At 36.4% G+C, this 15,652-nt stretch overlaps 2 protein-coding genes across 3 annotated transcripts in view; both read right to left on the reverse strand.

Moving 5' to 3' along the window:
- Window positions 1–7,151, reverse strand: part of LOC129249816 (eukaryotic translation initiation factor 4 gamma 3) — a 61,499-nt gene extending 54,348 nt beyond the window's left edge. Inside the window, exon 1 of one of the 2 annotated variants that reach the window (XM_054889473.1) lies at window positions 7,001–7,151. In XM_054889473.1, the coding sequence (XP_054745448.1) occupies window positions 7,001–7,136 (136 nt within the window). In that variant the 5' untranslated portion in view covers window positions 7,137–7,151. Of the gene's footprint in view, window positions 1–6,789; window positions 6,810–7,000 lie in introns of those variants that run through there. The other variant, XM_054889474.1, reaches the window with a different exon arrangement.
- A 15-nt stretch (window positions 7,152–7,166) lies between these two features.
- LOC129249817 (TBC1 domain family member 10B-like) overlaps window positions 7,167–15,652 on the reverse strand; it is a 151,991-nt gene continuing 143,505 nt past the window's right edge. The window contains exon 8 of the mRNA XM_054889478.1: window positions 7,167–7,207. Coding sequence (XP_054745453.1) covers window positions 7,182–7,207 — 26 coding nt within the window. The 3' untranslated portion in view covers window positions 7,167–7,181. The remainder of the gene's footprint in view (window positions 7,208–15,652) is intronic.

Below are 15,652 nucleotides of genomic sequence, written 5' to 3' on the forward strand. Positions count from 1 at the left end.
CAGTGCCGCGACCAAGACGATCGAATCTTTCCCAACAAAGCCGTAATGCAAGAAGGATACGAAACATTGCGAATGAAACGACTGAAGAAGCACAAGGAATTGCCCATGAAGAGCGCCGGGTTAGTATGGCTCGACTTCGTGCTTCTCAACCACAAGAGCAAAGCGAGGCAGCCCGTGAAACGGCTCGGTTGGCAATGCGAAATCGTCGAGCGAATAACAGAGATCAACAAGTAGATCATTTTCGACGCACAAGAAGAGAAATATCAAGTGCTGATTTGAACCGAGCAGCGTTTCGATATGATTGCAACACTCATTACTGCTTGCATCCTAGCGTTTACATTGGGCCAATGAACGTTGTTTGCGAGTATTGTGGCGCATTCAAGTTTTCCGGAGAAATTCTCGGATTGTGCTGCTTTAGTGGAAGAGTGAAATTGTCATTATTGACTTTTTTGGAGGCGCAATGATTTTACTGTCTGGCGACTTTCGCCAAACACTGCCAGTAATTCCAAGATGAACGGCTGCTGACAAAATAAACGCTTACCTCAAATCATCGAATCTATGGCGCTATGTGAAGAAACTTCAGCTGACAACAAACATGAGAGTTGCATTACTTAATAATACATCTACTGAAGATTTCTCTGAGCAATTACTGACTATCGGTAATGGTCGAGTACCTGTCGACGAATGGAGCGGATTGATTTCATTTCCTCAGAATTTCTGTAACTTTGTCTCATCGCACGACGAACTTATGATTAATGAATGGTTGACTGAGCGAGCAATTTTAACGGGTAAGAATAAAGATGTAGATGACCTAAACTGCATAATTCAAAATGATATCGTAGGAACAATGCATTCATTCATATCCATTGACTGTGTAACAAATGAAGATGAAGCCACCAACTATCCAATTGAATTTTTAAACTCCTTGGACGTTTCTGGCTTACCACCGCACAATTTACGCCTAAAAGTTGGCTCCGTAGTAATCATGCCTCGAAACATAAGCCCACCAAAACTTTGCAACAAAAAAATTGATGAACAATGTGATTTACCCGACGATACTCAAAGAAAATTCGAAGGTGAAGAAGTTCTCATTCCGAGGATCCCGATGATCCCAACCGATCTTCCGTTAGAGTTTAATAGACTTCAATTTCCGATCCGTCTTGCATTCGCCATGACCATTAAAAAATCACAAGGCCAATCCTTGAAAGTTTGTGGTCTGAAACTAGAAAATCAATGTTTCTCACATGGTCAATTATATGTGGCATGTTCACGGGTCGGAAAACCATCTGCGTTGTTTGTTCTTGCACCTGATAATAACACAAAAAATGTCGTATATCACAAGGTGCTTAACTGAAGAGTGCAATCTTTTAAAGCTTCATTGAAATACTTTATTTATAAAAAATTTAACTTAATAACATAAAAAATCTGCTTTTTTACTGCCGCTAGGGCGGAACAAAGGTCGCCGGGTCAGCTAGTTATTTATAAAGCATTTCCCATATGCTATAAAAATGCAAGCAGACGTTATGGTTGCTATTAAAGTGGTGCACAAATGACTTGCTTATTACAAAGCAACAAGTCACACATTGCATGTGACACTGTTTGTGAAGACAAAAAGCAATGTAGGCACACAACTTGAACAGCAACGAAGAAAAACTGTCTTCAACAAGCAATACTACTTCGGCTCTATCGACAGTGCACGAATTGCACGACGCTGCTTATATGCTTGCATGGCAATGGTAGAAAAACATTATCATACAAGCTTTGCCGAAAGACATCAAGTACAATGTGTGAATTGGTGTCATATGTATGTATGTACGTAGTGTATATTAGCAGGCAAAGTGTAAGTTACATTCAAATATTAATCAGAATTTAATTTTTATTCTACAAAACCATCATACCAAACATTAACTGCCTATTTGATTTTAAAATATCAGGAATTCATGTAAGTAAATAATCCACATTTGACACAATTCACTTGTTTGAATTGAATTGTTTTTCATTGCCTTTCAGTGTCATTGCTTTTCTTGCTATCTTGCCGAAATATGTGTTTTGTGATAATGCTGAGAGAGAAACAAGTCATACAAAAGCATGATTTGGTTTTCTCTCTAGCTGCTATTGCCTGTTACTGTTAGTTGAGAACAAAACACTGCATTGTTGTGTGAATTTAGCAAATGACTTGAAAGCACATATATGTCGACTTGTGCACCACTTTAGTTGCTATATTTACATGTTGCTGCAATTACTTACCGTTATGTAAACAATGAATGAGGAATCTTATTATTTTGTTTTTTTGCGTTTGTAACTTAAGAATGTAATGAAATAATAAGTAAATAAAATATGTTTTCAACTATAAATTTATATTGTGTCGTAAATCTAAGGCAGACTTTATGGACTATGTACATATCTATAAACAGCCGTTGAAAAATACTCAAGAACATAGTTACACAATGCACCAGTGGCGCCAGCAAGAACAACCGGGCAAGTGCAATAATAGCGCAGACAGACCAAATTTAACGAAATCCTCAACCATCTGTGTGATTCTTCTGCGCTCAAAACAGTAAGAAGGCAACGACAGAGGGCCATTCTCACTACTTAGGACTGGTAGCGGCAAGTTAATCACCTACCCTAGCAAAATAGATTAACGAAACCACGCTCGACTTAGTCTTGTCGAGGGCCTTTGCTGACGAGAAGAGTGAACAAGGAAAAACATATTTTGTTGAAAATCCGTTATCTTTTATTACTGCACAGTGCGCAACACAATTCCTACATTGATCTTCAACCCTCCAGCTCTTATCCCAGTGCGGGGACAAACCAGTAGTTCTTGGTCCGCCGTACAGTCTGTTCAATGTGTCAGACCAGAAATCATCGGAACCTGACAACAGTCAATTGCAAATCTTGCAATGGGTCTCCCTAGTCTCCTACGCCGACGACTGCACGATAATTGCGTCGGGCAATGACATTATGGCCTATGCTACAAGGTAAACGACTACCTCGCCTGCCTTTCTAGCTTCTTCACTGCGAGGAACTAAAAACTTCCCCCACTAAATACACGGCGACCCTCTTCAGCACCTGGACAAAGGAGTTCAAGCTGCAAATTAAGGTAAAAGTCGATGATACACCAATTCCGAATGTAAACAACCCCAGAAGATTGGCAGCTACCTTTGACAGATTGCTCTTCTTCTCAGCGCATACAACCGCTATTGTAACTTAAGTACAGAATCGCAACAAGGTCATAAAGTCGCTTGCCGGCAGCACTTGGGGCAAAGACAAAGAAATGTTGGTGTCGACCATCATCCCACTAGGCCGATCAGTTCTAAATTATGCTGCGCCTGTCTGGTCGCCTTGAACCAGTGTTCAGGAGCGCGACAGGATGTATCAAGATGTCCCCGCTACAATACCATGTCAGGCGGCACTTCCTCCATTACGTGGACGAGATCCAGGACAAAACAGACCGACAGCTACTGGATCGGACGGTGTACAGACAGCCCATAAACGACATTCATCGGGAGACCCTTACCTCCTTAAGCTCCAGATCCCCGAATTCCGTTATCGAAGTCTAACCACCACCCACGGCAGATGAAGAGCTCCAACTTCCCCGAGAGTCCCGCGTAAAGTTGACACAACTACGTTCTGGATTATGTAGCAGGTTAAACTCCTACTTATCCAGAATTGACCCCAACATACTAAAAATGTGTCCGGTATGTGAAGGCACCCCGCACGACATTAACTACGTTTTCACATGCCCCGACAAACCCATTCATCTAATACCCCTCTCCCTCTGGACCAAACCCGTCGAAACAGCTAGTTTCCTGGGCCTACCGTGAGATGAGCTAGACGAAGACGACCGGTGATTACACTACACTGACAGGGCAAAGTTAGTGCTAGAACAAAGCCACAAAAACATTTAAATGTTTAACAGGAATGGATTCCCATGCTGCCTTGTCATTTTCAAATAACTTTCCTAAATTTATGATATTCTGCTTATTTAGTGCATTTTGTACGTCCTTCCAAAAATCTTCGTCAGCATTCGAAGATGTCCAATCCTGATCAAATTGTCGTCGAAAAAATTGTTTGCAATAGGAAAAGTGTGCTTTGGATCATTGTCTTGTTGAAATTTTCAAATCACCTGAAAATTCTTTTGCGCATATGGTAGCCGCCGTAGCCGAATAAGTTGGTGCGTGACTACCATTCGGAATTCAGAGAGAACGTAGGTTCGAATCTCGGTGAAACACCAAAATTAAGAAAAACATTTTTCTAATAGCGGTCGCCCTCGGCAGGCAATAGCAAACCTCCGAGGGTATTTCTGCCATGAAAAAGCTCCTCATAAAAACTATATTATCTGCCGTTCGGAGTCGGCTTAAAACAGTAGGTCCCTCTATTTCGTGGAACAACATCAAGACGCACACCACAAATAGGAGGAGGAGCAAACTTAAGTCGGCGTTGTTGTTGCGATGCTATTATCAATGGCTTCTTCAGTGCCAGTCGACCGTGAATCCTTGCTTCTTTCAATCGAAGTGTAACTGTTCTATTCGTTATTGGCTTTTCCAGGTGAAGAAAAATTTCTTGATGGATGTCAGCAGCACTCTTCCTGAGATCCTGTTTGGACAATCGAATGATCATCATATAAAACCGCAACTCTATGACTGCTATTCGAAGATCCGGGGTGCCATTTTTCCCTTTCGACATTATTGAATCGCTTCAACTAAAGTAAAGTGCTGTAGGAACACTCCAGATACTTTATTTTTATTATTACTTACCAGTTATAATATAAAACAGAAAACAATTCACACAATTTTGGATGAAGACGAGATCGTTCTTAACACGTTCACGCCGGCGCGTACCACCGGTGGCTCGCACGAGTCTGCTTCATGGGGCGGCGCGTACCACCGGTGGTTCGAACAAGATTGCTTCATGAGGCGGCGTGTACCAGCGGTGGCCCGCACAAGATTGCTTCATGGGACGGCGTGTACCACCAATGGTACTTTATTAGACGGTACCTATGAGATGAGAAGCCATAAACGACTACCCTATGAAAAAATTTCGTTTTATATAACCTGCAATCGCTTCCGATAGAGCGAAAAGATGTAAACGTTGCCGTCTGTGGGCGAAGACCATGAATAACAGCGCCGGCGGGAACGTGTTAAGTATATTTCTCACCAAAATATAAGTTCTCCTACTAAAACGCAAAAAAACAATGCGAGCCCTTCAAGCATAGATAATAAGATGCGGAACTCTTTCATTTTGTCTGAGAGCGCGCCCAGGAGCTCTTTTCAAAACTTGGCAGCATTCACACTCCATGGGGTGATGAACAGCTGATAGTCAAAAGGCGAGCTGCCAAAAGTACAATAAGCCAACAAAAATAACTGACGAAAACAGTTTGTTTTTTTGCAAGAATGGAAGCGATTTAAATACTTATAATTATTTGTTTTAAAAGTAAATTGAATTGGAATATAATAAATCAAATTAAAGTGTGTTCTTAGATTTTTTCAAAGCTTCTTCTTTTCGGCTTCCACTTTTAATTCATCTTGTGTACATATATGAATACATATTACACAATGTAATTTTATTGAGAAATGGGTGTCTGTAAATTTGTATATCTGTAAATATTTTATGGTTAAAAGTCTAGGTAAGGGAATTAAGTTTGAGTTTGCGATATTTTACAAACATACTTTTGTTAACTATTTTTAAGTTATTTCACAACTTTTTTTGTTACCCATTTTTTATATTATACAATATTAAAAAATTACAAAATTTTATGTATTTATTTATACTTATGTTTTTCGTATTCATTACTTTATTACTATTATATTTCATTTGTATTTCAATTTTTAATAATTTCATTTTAATATCAATTGTTGAATTTTTTGCTTATTTATGTATTTTATACTGATTGTGCCTATTTTTATTATATGTAGGTGTATACGGGTGATATAAGCCTACTGAGTAACCGCACACTAAATACTAACCTCAATGGTGGTGTAGAAACTCAAAAACTCCCAATTTTTGATTAAAAAATACCCATTCAATGTTTATTCCGGTGCCTCATTACTGACGAATGTTATAAAAATGCACATTTTTACAGCGCCCTTACAAAAAAAGTTTCGCTTCTAGTCATCTATGCCTTCAAGAGAAATAGATAAATGAACGCATTTCAATGATTTTGATCACATCAAATATTATATATTCAGGCACAAAAAGTATTGTTATGGCACCGTACTCTATAAAACATGCGCATATAATATATGGTTGCCAACGTTCTTAAGAATTTTTCAACGACTGTAATATAAACACATAAAATGCAGGAGGGAATAAAATTATGCATACGAATACATACATAAATAAAAATATCAATACAAACAGAAACGGAAAGAACATGTGCAGACTTTTGGGAAAATTTACTTTTGTAATTCCTTTACATGCTGCGAAATTTAATATCTTAATATCTTCATTGCATGCATATGAAAGTTTAGAACTTTGACGTTTGATTACGAAAATCAATGTATAAGTGGTATATGATAACACCCTTACACAATATAGAGCTCACTTGTTGACTTCGACCTTTACTATCATACATAATTATATGTATATAGAATACTATATGCGGATGATTGCATAAATTCCGGTAAAAGCGTACACACTTCATTCAGCCTACTATGTACGCACCAGTATAACATTGTTTACACTTAAATAATTGGAGAATATAAGTGCTCTCACTATTTAAATAAATGAAATAATTTCATATGAAACGTAAGATAGTTTTACGAAACTATAAAATACACTAATACACACACATTGATTCCACAATCGTCAAATAATTTAAAATCAGCATAGAAAACACAGAATAAAATAATTCAATTTAATAAACTGGGATATAGCACCACCCGGACGAAATGAGGCACCACTAATGCTAGCTTTGTACATTTTTTTTTTCTCAGTTTCGACATATGTTGATTATTTTTATATTTTGGCGTTTCTTATTTATCACGCTATTTCATCATACCTCTTCTTCCTCTTCTGCATAAATATGTAAGTGTAAATGCACCCGGAACATTACCGGCCGACGACATCATTTGTATTGGTATGTCCGACAGTATGTGAGTGCTCACGTGAGTGTAGTGAGGTATAAGCGTTGCCATTTATTTACAATAACATAATTTTTAATAATTTTGGCAAGTCAGCAATCATCGTGGTACAACAACAACATATTCTGAAAATTCATGAATCTGTGAGTCTTATTTTATATGCAGTAATGGACCTTATGTATAAAAAGTGGGCATTAGCGCAGAAAAAAATTTTCGAAATAAGCGGTAAGGTTGGTTTTTGGCACACTTTAAAATTTCAGAAGGTCCAATAATTTGCACATCATTTGTGAAATTAGAGTACAATTAAATGCAAATTATATTGTTATTGATACAACGTCTACAATATGTAAAATAGTATTTACCAAATAAATACAACATACAATTAAAACCTCATATGCATATGAACATACGTGTGTGTGTGTGCACACACATCAATAGACAGACGGTGCCACTACGCGATGACATAATAATTCAGTTGGCAAAGGCGATACAAATGGTAAAGGGTTTTCCAATAGCATGTGTTAGGTGTTAAACAGAAGAGATAACTAGCGATTTTTTATGGCCGGAATTGGATGGTATTGATCTGAACAACGTTTATTTTTAACAAGACGGCGCTACGTGCCACAAAAGCAACGATCTTTACGGGAAAAGTTTCCGGACCGTGTTATCTCTCGAAGAGGTGATCAAAATTGGCCACCGAGATCTTGTGATTTAACACCTTGTGACTTTTTTCTTTGGGATCACGTGAAAGAGAAAGTCTACGCCAACAGCCCAGGGCCGATTCAAGACCTCAAAGGTGGATTTCGTGAGGCTATCGAGGACATAGAGCAGCCACTTTGCAATTCGGTTATGGAAAATTTCATGAAAAGGATATTGTTCTGTAAGCGTGGTCGTGGTGGTCATTTGCCTTATGTAATTTTCCACTATAAACGGCATATCTTCCTCTTTATAATGAAATAAACATCCGATCATTTATATTAAAAAATAGCATTTTTCTTTGAATATCAAAATAACACCTTTAGAATACAAGAATAAGCGATCCCAGGCCGCGACGTCAGAACGGAAAATAAACAAACGAAAATAATAAAATGGAAGAATAAGGGAAAGTGGAAAGAATAATAAAATACATCGTGGTGGAAAGTAAGGAAAAAAATTGCATTTGAAGGACTTTATTATCATTTGTGTTTCCACAATTTAAACGCGGAACTTCATTTTCATTATTTAGTTTAATTTAAAAATCAATATATAACTCATCTGTTCACAAACAAGTAACTTAGCACTCAAAGCTTTGTTTGTTTTCTAGGCTGAAGTCACTCAAATGTTAAATTCGCCAATAATTCCCTACATCATGCTTTCACTAAGAATAATTCCAAATAGTGATATTTATCCAATCGATATCTATCTTATTAATTTAATAAAATATATTGCATAATCAGAGTGTTATTTTATAGCTGATTCTTTCAAAATTTCAAACGACATATATATTATATGTATGTAGAAATTATTATTTATATTCTTTGGAATGACACATACCAGGTTACATATTGTATTGATGTTGAAAGGAAAATCAGCAACACAGCGCCTATACTATCGAAGCCGAAACAATTTTTAGGCAACAATTGAGAAGGCACTAAGCACAGCAGTGAAACGACTGTCTATAACCAGAGCACGAAATTGTTAAGCAAATAGAGAAAAACAAAATTAGGCCCTTTGTCAATTATGCACGCATGTGTTTGGCAACCGCGAAAACATACACATGGTAGAAAAAGTCTGCGTTCACCCACTGTTATAAAGTATTAAAATAATTTAACGTGTTTATCTTAAAACTCTCAGTTATTTCTTCTCACTTATTTCAAAGAAAATTATTCGTAGAGGGTATGAACAAAATTTTTTGGAGTTTGAGCTGCGTCGTGTTCAGATAACGGAATTGTAGTACAGTTACTTAAATAGGCTGAGCAGAAAAAGTGTGCGTTCATTTCGAATAGTGACGATTATTTGCATGGCAATTACGTTAAATTTAATTCTAAATCGTTCATGTAGTTGACGAGGTTAAGAACAAATCTAAAGGGGGAAAAATTGATATTAGAAATACATTTTTTGTTACTATGGATCAAAGGCGAAAATAAATAGATATTGGTGAAAGGAAAATCATTGTAAGTTTGTGGCAAAATAGTAAGAGCTATCGGGAAATCGCGAAAATTGTTGGGAGGCAATACTCCTCGGTCCAAAGAGTGATAAACAACTTCAAGCAAACGAATTGTTTGGAGTCTAAGCCTCGTTCTGGGCGTCCAAAAAAACTGACGGAAAGAGAAGAACGCAACATAGTGCCATGATATGGGGGTGTATCGCTAGTTCGGGCGTTGGAAATATACAGTTTATTGAGACGATAATGAACAGACATGATTATCTCGATATTTTAAAAACGAATTTGAGAGAAAGTGCAATCAAACTGGGACTCGGTGAAAGATTTGTTTTCCAACAGGACAACGACCCGAAACACACAGCAGAGATTGTTAGGTTGTGGTTGTTGTATAATGTTCCAAAACAACTTCGCACACCCCCACAATCACCTGACCTTAACCCCATTGAGCACTTACGGGACGTTCTAGAACAAAAAATACGAGAGCGTACAATAACTAGCAAGGAAATGCTTAAGAACGCGCTTAAAGAGGAATGGGAAGCCATAAGTCCAGAAATAACAGCCAAACTAGTTGGATCAATGAAAAGACGTCTTCTAGAAGTCATAAAAAGGCGTGGATATCCAACTAGCTTTTAATTTTAAAACATTTCTATGATCTTAAGCCTTTTATTTTATTATTATTGAAGTGAACGCAAACTTTTTCCGTTTAGTTTGAATGGCCTTTTTAATTTTATGTGATCTCATTTTAAATTTGATTTTGTTATTGGTAGCGAAATATGTGTGATAGTTACGTTTAAGTGAAATAAATAAAACTCATTAAAAAAAAATTTCTGAAATATTTCTTGTTTTGAACTTTTTCTAATGCAAAGAATATTTGCATAGGTGAACGCAGACTTTTTCTACTATGTGTATATGACCGAACCATCGCCGTAGAATACATTTTCATTAACCTGCCTAATGGGAGCATGATGGGTGATATTCTTGTAAAAATAGCGAAATGTAATTTCTACACGAAATTAAAAATACTGTACTTAACACTCAATGCTGGGCCCGAGATATTATATTAGAAATTCTGTATTTATAGTCACTTTCGCAATGTTTATTAATTACCAAAACGTAATATTTTGAAAAACAAATGACATACTATTGGTATTGGCATTCACTTAGCTCGTATCTTTAAAAGAACTTTTTCTATAGGTAAAATCAAAAACGCAAAAAAGCAGGGTTTGCATTAACTACTTCGTAGCAGCAATATTACCAATCGACATACATATATAAATAATAAGTCGTTTAAAAAATAGCCGAGATATCATAGATATCATTCATTTATTAGGTTTATTGTAAAATATAATTTTAGGTTGTATTCAACCATACCTACAACCTGCATTATACGGACATACCTAATTTGTCGCCGCAAAACCGTACACTAAATGCTTCTAACAAAACAAAACCGCACACTGCTCACAGGAGTGAGAGTGCTTTCAACAGAAGGGAGAATAAAAATGAAAACTAGAAAGTAGTGGAGCAATTTCAATCCCTGCAAAAATGTGAAGGATATGCCCAGTATTTTAGTTTTATTAGCTTCCAAATTTTATAGATGGGTTAGAATAAAAACTCAACCAAACCAATGCGATGTTCTAAATTAAATTATTCTAAAAATATTATACTAAAATTAGATGTAGCTACTGTTCTCTACTACTCCCCCAATACTAATTTAAACAATGTCTGAAATTGTATATGTTGAAAACAAAAAACAAAACATTCCGGACAATAAAGTTCATATTTCAACGAAATTACCCAAAAAAAACTATCAAAAGCCAGGCCCAATGGCATGAGCCATGTACATGCACTATATAGTTACCCAATAAATTTTGACATTCAAACCAGCTGCTACAGCGAATCATGTTTTATGAATTTGTTTATCGTGTTCAGTGCTTTGGTACTAAAGGAAGTGCATAAATTTAATTTTATTTATTTATTTATTTATAATATTTTTTACAAGAGTAACAATTATAAATAACTGTCACACGTAAGTACTAAGCGCTGGCTGCCAGGGCCTTCGGCTTATGATAATATTATAATATATAAACTTAAGTATCTATATACTATACATACATACTAATATACTAATTTGTTTTTTTGGGTGAGGTTAAAGTTAAGGGAGGAGGAACTATGGTGGAGAGGAAGGATAGTTTTTGGGGTGAGTGTTAGGAATAGCTGTTATGGATTATATGGCTTGTTCAGAGCTTAATGATCTATATACTTAATCTAGTTTGTGAAATGAATTTACAAATTAAGGAAATACTATTAATATCTGTGTTTTTTAATAAATCAGTGGGCTTGCAGTTAGGAAACATCGCATTTCTACATTCCTCCCATTTTTGGCAGTAGTCAAGAGTATGTAGGGTTGAGAAATCGATGGAGTTGCAGTGAGGACAGAGTGGTTTGGGCGAACCATTTAGCAAATGAGCGTGAGTAGATATTGAATGGCCAATCCTGAGTCGTGTGAATTTTTTTAAAGTTTGAAAGGCTATATTGGAGGGATATAAAGGTTTCGCTCCGGTGGGATTGTATTTCTTATAAGGGTGCTGAAAGGTATTCCAATTACTTGCGTAAAATTTATGCAAATGCTCTTGTACCAGCTTTCGAATGTCTTTGTTAGTAATATCATCACTAAAATGTAATGGTTCATGGCCGGCTTCTTTAGCCCTGTTGTCAGCATACACATTTCCTGGTATCCTAGAATGGCCAGGAACCCACATGATTCTTATAGTGTTTTTATTGAGAAGTAATATGTTTCGAATGGTTGTAACTAGTGGTGTTTCGTTTCTCTGGTTCTTAATAGCATCCAAAGTAGATTTGCTATCGCTGCAAATTATAAATTTTCTCCTTTTCTGGGAAGCGTATTTAACTGCTACAAGTAATGCAGCTGCTTCGGCTGTGAATACCGAGCAGTATATTGGCAATGAACCGACAGCAATGACACCAAGATGATTTGTTACTGCAAACGTAGTATTGGTGTCCGTTTTAGATCCGTCTGTATAAATAGTCTCCCCATCACTCTCCAATTGAGCTAATGTTTGGTTGAAGTGCTGAAGATATACTTCTGAAGAAGTAGATTCCTTTGGTAAGTTAGACAGGTCTGTTAACAGGAACTCATCAAGATCAATGTTTGGAGGAAAAGCTGGAATTGGTATCAACCTCGGTTTTGAAATTATACTCAATTGCTGGTATAATTCAACGCAGCGTTGAATGGCGGAAGGCTTATTGTTTTTTTTTTCCTGACGTAAGCAGAGCTGAGTTGACTTGTGAGAAAAGAATTTCATTTCTACAGAGCAGAAGCTTTGGCAAGAGAATCGTTGTATTACGCATAGCTCTGAGGGTTATATCCGGTAATCCAGCTTCAGTGAGAACAACTTTCGTTGGGGACGTCGGAAAAGCACGAATACTTCGTAGGGAGTATATAGTAGGTTTAGATTTACTTTTGAACAATTTCCATAAATACAAAGCCCAAAATCGATTTTTGATAGCAATAATGCCTTTGTGATATTTACAAGTACTTGTGGATGTATATGACAATGTTTTGATGACAAAAATTTAATTATATTTAGTCTAGCAAATAAACTTAGTCTAGTAGCTTTACAATGCTCTTTGTAAGTAAGTTTTTTATCGAATATTAAACCTAGTATTTTGAGTGAGTTGCAATGAGGAATTAGTGCATTTGAGAAGGTTAATGTAGGAAAGTGACAGACATGTTTTCTACACAAATGAAAGGTAGAGCATTTGTTCGTTGAGATAATAGCTCCCGATGATTCGGACCATTTACATATATTACTTAGTATACTAGAGAAAATATTGTTAACTTCTGTAAAGTCTTTTATTTTTGAGAAAATCAAAACGTCATCTGCGTATGTGAAATGTGCTACAAGTGAGTTAGAGGTAATGATTGAACTGATTTCGTTAAATGCTATTGTGAACAACGTCACCGAAAGCGGTGAGCCTTGGGGAATACCATTTGTTAGTTTATAAGTCTGCGATCTGTAGTTCCTCACGCTGACTGAGAGTTTCCGGTTGCTTAAGAAGGATTTAACGAAGTTAAATATTTTGGTGCCAACTTTCCAGCGTTTAAGTTGCCTGAGTACCACATGTATGCCAATCCTATCAAACGCTTTCTCAAAGTCTAACTTCAATACTGAGACATGATTACTTGATGCTAGAGCTGTGTTAAAAAAATGCTCAAAATATAAAAGCGGTTCAATAACACCCACGCCTTTTTGGAAACCAAATTGGTGGGAAGAGATAAATCCGTTTATTTTTGCAAACCACATTATTCGTACCGCTATAATTTTTTCTAATATTTTGGATATACATGGAAGTAGGGATATTGGACGGAAGTTAGCAGTGAGGTTGGAAGGTTTATTTGGTGTTGGGATGGGGATAATTAAGGCTGATTTCCACGCTTGAGGGAAAACACCTGAAGTGAATATATCATTATAAAGATTTACTAGTCTATTCTTTAAGGCGTAGGGTAGATTTTTCAATATTGTGTAGGAAATTTTATCTGCCCCAGGTGTTTTTCCTGACATTTTAAAAATCGTGGAGTCAAATTCGTAAGTTGAAATTGACATTTCAATTAAGGAGGCTTTGGGTGAAGGGGAAGAATTTGAATAGAGGTAAGCAAATTAGACCAATAAGGTAACTTTGCGGAAAACTGTTTAGTGCTTGTTTGTGGTATTGATATGTGGGCAGAAGAACGGATTATTGATTTCATATTAGCTGCTTCCCTGTTGATGTTGTGTGATACTAGTTTTTTATTCGTTAAATCAACAGCAATGCTTTGGAACCTAACCAAGTCTGCCTTATCTGTAATAAACTTTGATATTGGCTTGACTTCGTACCACTTTGGAATGGAAATGGACGTTATCAGAGGAAAGTGATCGCTGCCATGTAGTTCGCTTAGAGTGCGAGAGGAAAATTTGAGAGAAATGGATGCGGAAACAAGGATTACATCAGGATGGGTGAAAGATTTGTGGGTTGAAAAGTGCGTTGGTTGGCCATCGTTTAAAACAATAAGATTTTGAGATAAAATGAGGTCTTCAATGATTTTTTCTCTACCATTAGTGGTTTTAGAGCCCCATAAAGGGCTCCAAACATTAAAGTCTCCCAAAACTACTAATGGGGTTGATATATTAATTAAATCAATTAATTCCTTGCAGTTAAAGTTTTGATGGGGAGGGATGTAGCAATTAAGTATGGTAATTTCGAAACCAATGTCTATTTGTATAGCTAAACATGATATATTAGAGTTAATAGTTATTAGTTTATGGTTAATTGTTCTTCTAATGAAGAATGCAATACCTTGCTTACAACTGGTGTTCTGAGGGAAATTATGAAAGTAGCTGATGTATTTATTTGGAGGGTATGCAGTTTTATTAAATGGAATGTGAGTTTCTTGTAATGTGATTATTTCTGGTTGCAATTCGTTAATTAAGATATTTAGGTCGACATAGTTATTAAAAAGACCATTTATGTTCCACTGTAATATTCGCATCACTTACTCTATGTTATGTGAATGGATATCATTGCTATAGACAGATAATGGAGGGGGAGGTGAAGAAGTGTCGGAGGAAGAGAGCTGTGAGAGTAAGGAAGTAATCTTGGTATTAGTAGTGTAGTTATCAACTGCATTAATAGCTGCGAGATCAATAGTTCTATCGGTGTTTTCATTGTTTTCTTTCGCGTTTATGTTACAGGATATTATCGTTGTTGCTGCTAGAGGAGAGGAAACCGGTTTCTAGGTGAATATTATAATTGTTGTTGGGGGATAAGGCTGATGTTGACTTGAATGATGTAGTTGGTGTGTTTGGAATATTTTTGTTGGAAGAGTTTCTCTTAAATATCTTTTCATTACTGTTATGAGTAGAGTTATTTTGGAGATTGGTAGTGGTAATTTCGTTGTTGGGATTTATTTGTTGGTTGGAAGTTGAATTTTTTATTGCTGTTGAAAAGGAGAGAGAATGCTCATTAAGAGCAGGAGGAATTTTCATTCGATGTATTTTTATTGCTTCACGCATGCTACACTTCTTGTCCGTTTTAGGGTAGATTCACACTATGGTGCCGATCACGGTTCGTTCTCGGTCTAGTCTCGGTTCGGTAAAATCTTTCGACATCTACATTTGTGTTCTTACATCGGTAAAGTCGCGATTCATCGTTCGTCGTTATTATCTTGAATACTGATATTGATCGTTATTTTTTAGTTATTCACCATTTGAATAAAACTTCAAAATTTATAATAAATCATGTATGCAATTACTTACCTTTTTCAAAAAACCAAGATTTTTCAGCTGTCATTGTAAAAACTTCGATCTGCACTCCTTTGCTATTGTCGAAAGACTGAACCGAGAACGCAACGTTATTCACACTATCAGTA

This window comes from Anastrepha obliqua, chromosome 6 (genome assembly GCF_027943255.1).
Source record: "Anastrepha obliqua isolate idAnaObli1 chromosome 6, idAnaObli1_1.0, whole genome shotgun sequence".
In the NCBI taxonomy this organism is placed as follows: domain Eukaryota; kingdom Metazoa; phylum Arthropoda; class Insecta; order Diptera; family Tephritidae; genus Anastrepha; species Anastrepha obliqua.